Raw genomic sequence first — 13,818 nt, 5'->3', positions numbered from 1 at the left:
AGGTGATTGGCTGCAATCTGCCTACCCTCGAGGACCTGCACACCTCGAGGACCCTGAGGCGAGCGAGGAAGATTGTGGCCGACTCCTCCCACCCTGGACACTCCCTGTTTCAGTCACTCCCCTCCGGCAGAAGGCTGCGGTCTATCAGGACCAATACCTCACGCCACAAAAACAGTTTCTTCCCTTCCGCTGTTGGCCTCTTCAACAAGGCCAAGGGACCACACTGACTCAAATGACTTATTGCTTAAAACACACTGCTTTTGCACTGCACCACAACATGGTATCTTGTACATTTGTATTTTTTGTAATATTTGTATTTTTGTATTTTTATATTGTAATTTACGGCAACTTATATTTATCCCACTTAGTACTGCTAGTTTATGTACCCTTAGTATAGTTAGTCCACATATTTAAATTTTAGGTATATGTTTATTGTATGCACCTTCCTGCCAAAGCAAATTCCTTGTCTGTGCAAACTTTCATGGCGAATAAATCCCTTTCTGATTCTGATTCTGATTCTGATATCACCCCCCTCCTCCTCCCAACTACCTTAATTCCCCTCTCTCCAAATCAGCTACAAGTAACACCCCCCAGCAGGACCCGAACCCTGCGACACCCCCCCCTGCTCCCTCACCTGACCCCCTGCCTCCCCCCTACCCCTACCCCTACATCTACCACCCCTACTACTACCATCACTACTACCATGGCGGTAATCCTTACAGGACCTTTTTTTTAAAATATCATATCGGCCCCAAGTGCGTCGGCCCACCGGGCATTTACCAGATTACCAGTCCAGGCCTGGTTGCAACCGATACTGGAATTGATCGCCATTTATTGATAAGCTTATACTGAATGGAGGAAACCATGTGACCACCTGACTTGTATGGTTATTGCTCCGACTGTTCCATTCTAAGGCCTCTCTGACTTGTATGGTTATTGCTCTGACTGTTTCATTCTAAGGCCTCTCTGACTTGTATGGTTATTGCTCTGACTGTTCCATTCTGAGGCCTCTCTGAAACCTGGATTTCAAGAACCTTCTATATGTAACAGATGGTGAAGGATCTCAAAGTTTGAATAACAAGTATGAAACTTGACAATGGCCCAGTAATCTCCCTCTGGTTCTGAAATGGCACCCCCTGGTGGATGTAGTGAAGAATAGTTGACCCCTGACCTTTACAGTAGATGCCAATGTAACTTTAAATGTGATTGAGATTATTTTACTTAAAGAGATGTGAAGGATGTAGAAGGCCCGTTACACAAACTGTCAGGGTACAGTAAGCTTAGAACCACCTCAGATAAATGCAGTCAAATGTGGAATATATTCAAAAACCTTCCACAGGTACCCCACACTACTGAACATGTTTACTGTCCATCTCTTGAGGCTTAATGTGGTAATGCTGCCTGGTGTAATTTTGTTTTCTAGGACCAAAGCTGCATTGTTGAGCTGAATAAACAGTATATTGATGATGTGTTAATGTGTTTTTACTGAAATATTCAGTCAAGAAATGAAGCAAGTCGGGGCTAAGGAAAAAGAAAAAAGTCAATATTTATTTTAACAAACTATGCATCAGACTCAGTAGTACAATGCATACAGTAGAAATACCTACAACAGGGCATTTCAGAGTAGGACCTCTTTCTCATCGCCAGTGAACAGTCTCAGGCTAACAGACCGAGCCAGAGGGGAAACGATAATGGAGGTCAACAACTAAAGCCCCCTACCTGGTGTGACACTGCTTCTGTTCTGAGGGCCACACTTGGGGCTCCAGAGGCCCTTAACATCAAGTGTTTATTTAGTCAAACGCTCAGTTAAGAGGCCACTGGCCCAGCGCTTGGCCGTGGTCATTATGGGAATGAGGGAAAGAGATTCTCTGGAACAGAGGCCCTTGGGTTTGGTTTGGGTTCTGTAATGTGAGACTAGGCGTGCGTATGGAAGAGCATACATATCAATATTGAGGACTTATGATGTTTAAAATGTAAGTAAGCTAGTATTAGCTTGACTTGAATTGACTGCTATTCAAGTAGAGGGTACACGGGTGCTTTTGTTGAACATCCAAAACAAGGTAAAAGCAGACTCAGAAGTTATTCCCACAGTTCACCTCCAGTCATTTAATTCAGACTGGAGTAAAAGACAAGCAGGAAGACGGGTATATAAAGCAGACATACTGGAGAGAGAGTGTGTGAGTGCCTGCTTAGCAGCACACCTAGACATCAGCAGACGTGGCCAGTGTCAGAGGGGGGAAGACCACAGGGTCTTGGTATTGGTGTGGGTCAGGGTCAGGGTGGGTGGTGGAGGGGAGGTTGGTGGAGGTAGACAGGATCATGTAGGAGGGAGAGGGTGTTCGGGAGCGCTTGATTTCCTTGCGGAGTTGGAAGCTGCACCCCAGAGCCAGGAGCTGAGACGGAGGAGGGTTTAGAGGGACAGCAAACGAGAGCCAAAGGATTGGATGCATTGGATATGACCCCCATGTGGTCAGGAGGGATTTAACACCAGAGGAGAAGTGGGGGAAGAAAGGAGGAGACACACGGTTAAGTTCTCTGTCTAACTTCACACATCACATCCTCTACCATTACACAACACTCACTGTCCTCCTCTGCAAAAGGAGGAAGAGGGAACTAGCATGGGTCTGATGTGCCGTGTAGAGTAGTGTGTAGTGTGTATGTACAACACACCTCACAAAAAGGTTGTGTGTGTGTGTCTGAGTGGGACATGCCTATACCAGGAGTACTGTGTGTGGTTGGGGGAGGGGTGGGGATTCTTACCAGCAGAGCAGCTGTACCCAGGAACAGGCCCAAAACCAACGGAGCCTTGTCCTTAAACAGGTCTACGATGGCTGGGGGACAGGCCTGGGGGAGGGTGGAGGGAATATGTTAGGTTTCTCGGTTCAGAAGCTTAAAACAATTTTTTCACCCTCCAGCAGATACAACAGCACGTCCAGAAAGCCCGTTCAAATGATGAAACAGTCCACACTAGAGCCAGACCGATTTATCGGCGGGCCGATATTATCGGCCGATATGAGACATTTTCCAAACAATCGGTATCGGCATTTATAATGGCCGATAAATGAATATATAAAAATAAAACGGAGCCCTATTTTTGTCCACCATAGGGCACTCTACAACGTCCCTGTTGGAAACACTTGTGTTTAGAACACCACAAACCCTACAACCAGATGATCCAGCCAGAGTCGGGCAGTGTTCGGGAAATCTGTTTGTTTTGTTACGCGTTTCTGGATTATTTTTCGTTTGTTTGTTTTTAAAATATATATTGGAATATCAGATTTTTTAATCACCAAATATTTGTATCGATATCGGCCTTAAAAATCCTTTATCGGTCCACACTTGATTTCAAATCGCGGATGAGTACCAGGAGAACATCTCACTGTCCCAAGTGTTTCCATCCAGAGCGAACTCGGCTTAAGTGCAACAACTGCCACTATGAATGAGTCATTAGAATTGGAGACCTAACATTCAATTACGTTTTCTACAGTGCATTACATTCATACTCACAGGCATAGTGAAGAATTCGGTGAAGCTGTGATCGGGGCACGTCTTTTTGACCATAATGTCCAGGGCTCCCACCAATCCACAGCACTGGAACTACGACGTGATGGAGCGGGACAGACAGACAGCATGTGTTACTGAGTTTTCCAACTCTTGAATATGCCAAAACTGCACATATTTCTATTGCATTCTAGATGCCAATCACACTGTACAGGTGATAATGTATACAGGAAGAATATTATTGGAACATTATTCGAATTGTGCTGTGAAGAGTAGGTTTGGAAGTGAAAGACAGTATTTTCGTATGTGTGTGACGGGATGTTTGTTTACCCAGTTCTGCATGACAGTCAGAGTGACAGTCATGCTAGGGTCACCCCCCATATTCAAATACTTTGCATACACCGTTGTGTAGAACATGGCCATCTGCTGCCCCACCTGGTACAGAGAAGTATCGTTACACACATAGCAACACTCTTTACACACATAGCAACACTTCAGAAGGTAGACCAAACCAATGATGTGGAACTGGTCATCAATACAAAAGTATGTCTCGATTCCATCCCATGAAAGACCTGAACAAACGAAAGCTTTGGTTGCGAGTTGCGTCAATATTGAGCTCCAGTGCTGCAATAGTCAACAAAGGAATGTGTTCTGCTGTTTGCTCAACATGACCTCAGTCTCCTACCCTCCTCCATCCTACCCTCCCTCTCCTCTTCTCTTTCTCCCACTCACCTCATCACTCCTTATGAAGGCGATCACTCCTGCTCCGATCACTAACCCACATACGATGGACAGAAAGATGGCAAACTGGGAAAGAGGGATAGAGAGAACTTCAGTATTGTGACAGAGAGCCATGGACACACTCTCACGGGTCACCAGACCACTCCAATGTTTCACATGTGGTGAAGAGGTCTGTCATTAACCACTGATCAATTTATTACTTTTATACTGTTTTGAATGTTCTGAATATAATAAACAATGTTTGACCTACACCCTGCAATATTAGCTCATGAGAACATGACCCTTGGTCATGTCCAAAAGAGAAATATGCCTATCTATGAATTATGTTGGTTGTGAGATGCGACTATGAAATGTCTGTGACACTAGATTGTAGGTCAGAGGTCACAATGTTACCAAAGTGTATAATGCCATGCAACTTTGAACAAGGAAAATAGGAGGAACGTCAAGGCCATTTCTAGGAGCCCTATCTAAAGATTAAACAAAAGCTATGAAGCACCATGAATGCGGCATCTTCTGTCCATGTTTGCGAAGACTATGTTAACCCCCCTGACGTTTCTAGTGAGAGTAAAACGTTCCGTATTGTGATACTATTTAACTGCCATTCATTCCTGTATTCTTTGTCCAGTCCTCTGAGATGCTCAACTTGAGTGTATCAGACACCTGCACCTTACAGATCTGTAATAAATACTTGGATTTTGTCTTGAACTTGTACTTGGCAACTGACTTCATTGACTTTCACAGCCACAGGGTACAAAAGAGACTTCATCACTAGACACACACACAAACATCCATGAATCTCTCCTCTCTAAGACCTCCATGTTTACAGTAATGACAAGTAGCTAGTAGAGCCCGACCAATATTACATTTAAATCTAGTCAAAAAAACAATCAAGTTAATTTTTAAACTGCATTATCATATTATTTTAGTGAGGACTTATAAATAATAACAGGAGTCAGGGGGCTGAGCGGTTAGGGAATCGGGCTATTAATCAGAAAGTTGGCAGTTCGATACCCGGCCGTGCCACATGACGTTGTGTCCTTGGGAAAGGCACTTCACCCTACTTGCCTAGGGGGGAATGTCCCTGTACTTACTGTAAGTCGCTCTGGATAAGAGCGTCTGCTAAATGACTAAATGTAAATGTAAACTCTTCCCGGGGGACCCCGAGGCCTTCCCAGGCCAGCCGAGAGACATAGTCCCTCCAGCGTGTCCTGGGTCTTCCCCGGGGCCTCTTCCCAGTGGGACGTGCCCAGAACCTCACCTGCACCTCACCAGGGAGGCGTCCAGGAGGCATCCTTATCAGATGCCCGAGCCACCTCAACTGGCCCCTCTCGACGCGGAGGAGCAGCGGTTCTACTCTGAGCCCCTCCCAGATGACCGAGCTTCTCACCCTGTCTCTAAGGGAGAGCCCGGACACCCTGCGGAGAAAACTTATTTTGTCCGCTTGTATTCGCAATCTCGTTCTTTCGGTCACTACCCACAGTTCGTGACCATAGGTGAGGGTAGGAACGTAGATCGACTGGTAAATAGAGAGCTTCGCCTTTCGACTCAGCTCCTTCTTCACCACGACGGACCGATGCAGAGCCCGCATCACTGTGGACACCGCACCGATCCGCCTGTCGATCTCGCGCTCCATCCTTCCCTCACTCGTGAACAAGACCCCAAGATACTTGAACTCCTCCGCTTGGGTCAAGATCTCCTCCCCGACCAGGAGATTGCACTCCACCCTTTTACGGTCGATAACCATGGCCTCAGATTTGGAGGTGCTGATTCCCATCCCAGCCGTTTCGCATTCGGTTGCGAACCTCTCCAGTGAGAGCTGAAGGTCACGACCCGATGAAGCCATCAGGACCACATCATCCGCAAAAAGCAGCGACCCGATCCCCCGGACCCCCTCAACGCCCTGGCTGAACCTAGAAATTCTGTCCATATAAGCTAATAATAATAAGCTATAATATCGGATTTTTAAAACACAAAATATTCGTATCAGTATCGGCCTTAAAAATCCTTTATCGGTCGGGCTCTAGTAGCTAGTAGGTGAAAAGAAAGAAAACTACATATGCAAACGATCATGTGATGTCGCGGCGTGGCTGCAGCTGCTTGTCTGCTCTGATCTCACCACTGTCAGGGCGCCTCTGCTCTCGTTGCAGGCGCCATAGTCTCCAAACACGGCCACCACCAGTATCACTGCACCCAGGACGATCAGCACCATCACACCTGAGAGGGAGTGAGAGAGAGAGAGAGAGAGAGAGAGAGAGAGAGAGAGAGAGAGAGAGAGAGAGAGAGAGAGGAAGAGATGGGGAGAAAGAGAGAAGGAGAGAGAGAGATAGGAAAAACAAACCAGGTAGTTTCACAGTCAAAATATATTTAAACTTCGAGTTCAACTTCCTCTTTGCTGCATTTGATGTACCCTTCTGATAAGACTGGAGTCCCAGTAACTCACCAATGACAAACTGCTGTGTGTTGAAGTTGACGTTGAAGAGGCCTTGCGTGTTGGCGCCAAACCGCAGCCACAGACCCAGGCCCAGCATGGCAGCGCCAAGCAGCTGCACCGCAGGGAAATAAAACCACTCAGATTCAAGTCTGTGCGTGAGACATGGGTGTGTAAACCTCGCCTTGTTTATTTTCCCAGGTTAACCCTTTCACAGTTCACAAGTCAACGACAATTAACAACGCCAGTGGGATAGGGAACCTAAGCTTATGAATCTATTATTATTATTATTATTATTATAAGTGTCACGGCCACAGCCGTGCCCCAGCCCGGTTTCAGTTTTTTGCCCTGCCCTAGTGTTTCCCTGTCATTGTCTTCACCTGTCTCGTTAGCGTCATTGTGTCCACCTGTGTCTCTTTTGGTTGTGTATTTAGGTTCCTGTTTTGTGTTCAGTCTTTGTCTTGTCATTACCATACCTGTCCATGTGAGTACCCTATCTGTTCCCGTTTTTGAGAAATAAAACCCTTGTTTCGACCATGCCTCGCATCTCTCGTGCGTTTGGGTCCTACCCCTCCTCACACCCTGACAGAAGGACAAGACCAAGAAAGGACCCAGCAGAGAGTTCACCCAACCCTTTCCTAGGGTCCCGCCTGGCCTTTGGTGGACCCCGAAGCCTGCAGCGGAGGGCCCACCCCAAGTCCTGGTTCCTACCCCGGCTCCAGCCCCAGCCTGAACCCCGACTCCAGCCTCGGTCCTGCCCTGGGCCCCTGCCTCGTTCCTGCCCTGGGCCCCTGCCTCGTTCCTGCCCTGTGCCCCAGCCTCGTTCCTGCCCAGTGCCCCAGCCTCGGTCCTGCCCTGTGCCCCAGCCTCGTTCTTGCCCTGTGCCCCAGCCTCGGTCCTGCCCTGTGCCCCAGCCTCGGTCCTGCCCTGTACCCCAGCCTCGTTCCTGCCCTGTGCCCCAGCCTCGTTCCTGCCCTGTGCCCCAGCCTCGTTCCTGCCCTGTGCCCCAGCCTCGTTCCTGCCCTGTGCCCCAGCCTCGTTCCTGCCCTGTGCCCCAGCCTCGGTCCTGCCCTGTACCCCAGCCTCGGTCCTGCCCTGTACCCCAGCCTCGGTCCTGCCCTGTGCCCCAGCCTCGGTCCTGCCCTGTACCCCAGCCTCGGTCCTGCCCTGTGCCCCAGCCTCGGTCCTGCCCTGTGCCCCAGCCTCGGTCCTGCCCTGTGCCCCAGCCTCGGTCCTGCCCTGTGCCCGAGCCTCGTTCCTGCCCTGTGCCCCAGCCTCGTTCTTGCCCTGTGCCCCAGCCTCGGTCCTGCCCTGTGCCCCAGCCTCGGTCCTGCCCTGTACCCCAGCCTCGTTCCTGCCCTGTGCCCCAGCCTCGTTCCTGCCCTGTGCCCCAGCCTCGTTCCTGCCCTGTGCCCCAGCCTCGTTCCTGCCCTGTGCCCCAGCCTCGTTCCTGCCCTGTGCCCCAGCCTCGTTCCTGCCCTGTGCCCCAGCCTCGGTCCTGCCCTGTACCCCAGCCTCGGTCCTGCCCTGTACCCCAGCCTCGGTCCTGCCCTGTGCCCCAGCCTCGGTCCTGCCCTGTACCCCAGCCTCGGTCCTGCCCTGTGCCCCAGCCTCGGTCCTGCCCTGTGCCCCAGCCTCGGTCCTGCCCTGTGCCCCAGCCTCGGTCCTGCCCTGTGCCCGAGCCTCGTTCCTGCCCTGTGCCCCAGCCTCGTTCCTGCCCTGTGCCCCAGCCTCGTTCCTGCCCTGTGCCCCAGCCTCGTTCCTACCCTGTGCCCCTGCCTCGGTCCTGCCCTGTGCCCCAGCCTCGTTCCTGCCCTGTGCCCCAGCCTCGGTCCTGCCCTGTGCCCCAGCCTCATTCCTGCCCTGTGCCCCAGCCTCGTTCCTGCCCTGTGCCCCAGCCTCGGTCCTGCCCTGTACCCCAGCCTCGGTCCTGCCCTGTGCCCCAGCCTCGGTCCTGCCCTGTGCCCCAGCCTCGGTCCTGCCCTGTGCCCCAGCCTCGTTCCTGCCCTGTGCCCCAGCCTCGTTCCTGCCCTGTGCCCCAGCCTCGTTCCTGCCCTGTGCCCCAGCCTCGTTCCTGCCCTGTGCCCCAGCCTCGGTCCTGCCCTGTGCCCCAGCCTCGGTCCTGCCCTGTGCCCCAGCCTCGGTCCTGCCCTGTGCCCCGGCCGCTGCCTCCTCCGCCCGAGGACTCCTGGCCGCCGCCTCCTCCGCCCGAGGACTCCTGGCCGCAGCCTGCCACAGGGCCCGCGCCCCCTCGTCCGCGCTCCCAGGCGCCCCCTCGTCCGCGCCCCCTCGTCCGCGCTCCCAGGCGCCCCCTCGTCCGCGCTCCCAGGCGCCCCCTCGTCCGCGCTCCCAGGCGCCCCCTCGTCCGCGCTCCCAGGCGCCCCCTCGTCCGCGCTCCCAGGCGCCCTCTCGTCCGGGCTCCCAGGCGCCCCCTCGTCCGCGCCCCCTCGTCCGCGCTCCCAGGCGCCCCCTCGTCCGCGCCCCCTCGTCCGCGCCCCCTCGTCCGTGCTCCCAGGCGCCCCCTCGTCCGCGCCCCCTCGTCCGCGCCCCCTCGTCCGCGCTCCCAGGCGCCCCCTCGTCCGCGCCCCCTCGTCCGCGCTCCCAGGCGCCCCCTCGTCCGCGCTCCCAGGCGCCCCCTCGTCCGCGCTCCCAGGCGCCCCCTCGTCCGCGCTCCCAGGCGCCCCCTCGTCCGCGCTCCCAGGCGCCCCCTCGTCCGCGCTCCCAGGCGCCCCCTCGTCCGCGCTCCCAGGCGCCCTCTCGTCCGGGCTCCCAGGCGCCCCCTCGTCCGCGCCCCCTCGTCCGCGCTCCCAGGCGCCCCCTCGTCCGCGCCCCCTCGTCCGCGCCCCCAGGCGCCCCCTCGTCCGCGCCCCCTCGTCCGCGCCCCCTCGTCCGTGCTCCCAGGCGCCCCCTCGTCCGCGCCCCCTCGTCCGCGCCCCCTCGTCCGTGCTCCCAGGCGCCCCCTCGTCCGCGCCCCCTCGTCCGCGCTCCCAGGCGCCCCCTCGTCCGCGCTCCCAGGCGCCCCCTCGTCCGCGCTCCCAGGCGCCCCCTCGTCCGCGCTCCCAGGCGCCCCCTCGTCCGCGCTCCCAGGCGCCCCCTCGTCCGCGCTCCCAGGCGCCCCCTCGTCCGCGCTCCCAGGCGCCCCCTCGTCCGCGCTCCCAGGCGCCCTCTCGTCCGGGCTCCCAGGCGCCCCCTCGTCCGCGCCCCCTCGTCCGCGCTCCCAGGCGCCCCCTCGTCCGCGCCCCCTCGTCCGCGCCCCCTCGTCCGTGCTCCCAGGCGCCCCCTCGTCCGCGCCCCCTCGTCCGCGCCCCCTCGTCCGTGCTCCCAGGCGCCCCCTCGTCCGCGCCCCCTCGTCCGCGCCCCCTCGTCCGTGCTCCCAGGCGCCCCCTCGTCCGCGCCCCCTCGTCCGCGCTCCCAGGCGCCCCCTCGTCCGCGCTCCCAGGCGCCCCCTCGTCCGCGCTCCCAGGCGCCCCCTCGTCCGCGCTCCCAGGCGCCCTCTCGTCCGGGCTCCCAGGCGCCCCCTCGTCCGCGCCCCCTCGTCCGCGCTCCCAGGCGCCCCCTCGTCCGCGCCCCCTCGTCCGCGCCCCCTCGTCCGTGCTCCCAGGCGCCCCCTCGTCCGCGCCCCCTCGTCCGCGCTCCCAGGCGCCCCCTCGTCCGCGCTCCCAGGCGCCCCCTCGTCCGCGCTCCCAGGCGCCCCCTCGTCCGCGCTCCCAGGCGCCCTCTCGTCCGGGCTCCCAGGCGCCCCCTCGTCCGCGCCCCCTCGTCCGCGCTCCCAGGCGCCCCCTCGTCCGCGCCCCCTCGTCCGCGCCCCCTCGTCCGCGCTCCCAGGCGCCCCCTCGTCCGCGCCCCCTCGTCCGCGCTCCCAGGCGCCCCCTCGTCCGCGCTCCCAGGCGCCCCCTCGTCCGCGCTCCCAGGCGCCCCCTCGTCCGCGCTCCCAGGCGCCCCCTCGTCCGCGCTCCCAGGCGCCCTCTCGTCCGGGCTCCCAGGCGCCCCCTCGTCCGCGCCCCCTCGTCCGCGCTCCCAGGCGCCCCCTCGTCCGCGCCCCCTCGTCCGCGCCCCCTCGTCCGTGCTCCCAGGCGCCCCCTCGTCCGCGCCCCCTCGTCCGTGCTCCCAGGCGCCCCCTCGTCCGCGCCCCCTCGTCCGCGCCCCCTCGTCCGTGCTCCCAGGCGCCCCCTCGTCCGCGCCCCCTCGTCCGCGCCCCCTCGTCCGTGCTCCCAGGCGCCCCCTCGTCCGCGCTCCCAGGCGCCCCCTCGTCCGCGCTCCCAGGCGCCCTCTCGTCCGGGCTCCCAGGCGCCCCCTCGTCCGCGCCCCCTCGTCCGCGCTCCCAGGCGCCCCCTCGTCCGCGCCCCCTCGTCCGCGCCCCCTCGTCCGTGCTCCCAGGCGCCCCCTCGTCCGCGCCCCCTCGTCCGCGCCCCCTCGTCCGTGCTCCCAGGCGCCCCCTCGTCCGCGCCCCCTCGTCCGCGCCCCCTCGTCCGTGCTCCCAGGCGCCCCCCGTCCCCTGTGCCCGTCCTGCCCCCGGGTGGTTTCCTGGACCTGCTCCGGCCTCCGGGCCGCCGGCCTTCTGCCCTGCCTCCGGGTCGACCCCCGGACCAGCTCCGGCCTTGTGGGACGTCCGGTGTCGTCCCTTGAGAGGGGGGTACTGTCACGGCCACAGCCGTGCCCCCCCCCGGTTTCAGTTTTTTGCCCTGCCCTAGTGTTTCCCTGTCATTGTCTTCACCTGTCTCGTTAGCGTCAGTGTCCACCTGTGTGTCGTTTGGTTGTGTATTTAGGTTCCTGTTTTGTGTTCAGTCTTTGTCTTGTCCTTACCATACCTGTCCATGTGAGTACCCTATCTGTTCCCGTTTTTGAGAAAGAAAACCCTTGTTTCGACCATGCCTCGCATCTCTCGTGCGTTTGGGTCCTACCCCTCCTCACACCCTGACAATATGTCAGTTTACAATGTGTTTGATAATGTGTGTGTCAAGATCTATAATCTGTTGCTCAATGCTGGCCACTGGCTTTATACATGCACAGTTGACCTTGGCTTCAGATGTTGTGTGAAGCGTTAGGAATGCCATTTTACATAGAGGCTTGAGAAAGACAACAGCGTTTATAATGAGACATGCTGACTTCCTATTGAGCAAAACTTCCTTTAAAGTCTTTAGCAATAACCGGGGAGATGCAGTGTTAGGTGTTGAGTCAAGATTTTTTTACCGATGCTAAACTTTAACGATGACAAACCATGTTAGGCATTAGCCAACAGCTCGTTTCTTCTTGGATTTGATTGGGTCAGGCGAGTGCCAATTAAGGACATTAACCAATGGGCCGCTGTCAGTTCTCTATGGGCCGGCCCGACCAAAAACTAAAAAAAACATTGGACCGCGGTAAGTTCTCTATGGGCCCGACCAAAAACACAAAAAAAACAATGGGCCGCTGTCAGTTCTTTATGGGCCGGACTGACCAAAAAAAAATCTTAAATGTGCTTAGCATTTGTCTTAAATTGTGTTAAATATGCTTTTCATTAATGAAGCAATAAGCGAATAATGAGACTCCCGAGTCAGTGGTGCGCTTCAGCCTAAAGACGCTTCTACAACTCCCGGTGTCACCCCTTTAACAGTCTGGATCTTGATTGTGTGGAAAGCAATTTACATTTGCGAAACACGTTTTACATTTGCGGAACACGTTTTACATTTGTGGATTGTCCTATACGCATTTGCAATGCTTTTGGCCCCGTTTTGAGCTCATAGGAATACAGGAATACAGGTACTGGTATTGGTGGCGAAACCTGACAATGTTGAATAGGACGTCCTTTTCAGAATACAAAATGGCAGCAGAGAAGAATCAAATATCCCACAGAGAGATTGTGAACCCTCTCTCTGTGTGTGTGTTTGTATTCTGGCAACGTCTGGGCCATGGAGCCGGAAGCATCAGTAATGAAACCTAAGTAGAAACGAAACTGTTCCCACATTGCCCCAACTGTAACCCCAAAAGATTCTGTAAACCAATAAATTACTTTGCAGTCTTCCATCGCATATTATAGTTGACACTTTACCTTAGAAAAACTGTCTAATAATACTGAAGAAAAATATGGTATACTACGTCTCAGTCTCACACATGAAAATTGTTGTTCGTGGACAATTTACTACCAACCTCCACTTTCCCCTTTGACAAGCATGTGCGCATTTTGACAATGAGAAACAAAATTAGTGTAGCCTACTCACGGCGAACACGATGTTGAAGATGATGAGAATAACCTTGCACAGCTGTCCACACAGATCCAGAGCCATGATGTCAATTTAATCCAAGATTTACTCAGAAAAACAGACGGGTAGACGGACTCTTCGCACAAGGTTCCAGCCTGCGATACGGAACAACAAATATCACAATGTTAAGGCTGTTACATTACGGTTCATATAAAGGCATTTCATGCTTTGTTGACTGGTATGAAACTACACAGACGATAGATGCTGAAGCGCTATTACAGTCGGTTTTGCCATCATTCGAAGTAGGCTATATTGTAAAGCACCAGTCAACATTTGAAAAATCAAATAAACATTTTGATAGACTTCACTGTGTCGATCCTTATACTTATATACACAGTTGATTACAAATGAGAACCAAAATTAACGCTATACAAATAGCCTATGCCCTAAATGTGTATGGTAAGGCTATGACATAGCCTACCGTCTATGCTCCGCGTTGAAATGCAACACGTTGAACTCCAAACTACGACTGGGATAACAATTTCTCAAAACAGAATTTCACACTCTTACAGGACAATTACTTTGTATAAAAAGCCCAACCCTTTAGTTCGACCGGAGCAGTTGATTGGTTCATAGTGTTGAGTGATGGGGAACAACTTCAATGGGAGCAGACGGTCACACCTGCGAAAGTAACGGAGTTTGAAGTGCAGAGAACCACTGATTTTACAGAAACGAAACTTAGGATATTCAAAATGATTTCCATGAAAGCACATTGGACACAAAATCTGAGTTTTGGAAACGTTTATTCAAGACAAAAAACACGGAATTACCCCTGTAATTAGACCTGATAGCCTGTAGTTAACTATTGTTAACATGAAGATTATATTAGAATAGAATAAAAGGATAATTTCCCCCTGGTAGCAGGGATGCATTTATAGTGATAATATTATAATCTAAGAACACATACAA

General features: G+C 54.7%; 1 protein-coding gene across 1 annotated transcript; it reads right to left on the bottom strand.

Annotated features, from left to right (window-relative positions):
• Nucleotides 1-1,522: 1,522 nt before the first annotated feature.
• On the bottom strand, nt 1,523-13,467 carry LOC136940488 (CD9 antigen-like). Its single transcript, XM_067232664.1, has 9 exons — nt 13,331-13,467; nt 12,868-13,004; nt 6,683-6,785; nt 6,359-6,456; nt 4,234-4,308; nt 3,832-3,936; nt 3,508-3,597; nt 2,761-2,844; nt 1,523-2,393 (listed from the first exon to the last, which is right to left on the bottom strand). Exons 2-9 carry the CDS (start codon nt 12,931-12,933, stop codon nt 2,202-2,204), a joined length of 813 nt encoding a protein of 270 aa, XP_067088765.1. The 5' UTR covers nt 12,934-13,004; nt 13,331-13,467; the 3' UTR covers nt 1,523-2,201.
• Between the last annotated feature and the right edge of the window lie 351 nt (nt 13,468-13,818).

Source organism: Osmerus mordax, chromosome 3, assembly GCF_038355195.1.
Source record: "Osmerus mordax isolate fOsmMor3 chromosome 3, fOsmMor3.pri, whole genome shotgun sequence".
NCBI lineage: Eukaryota > Metazoa > Chordata > Actinopteri > Osmeriformes > Osmeridae > Osmerus > Osmerus mordax.
This window is presented reverse-complemented; position numbering and strand designations above follow the sequence as displayed.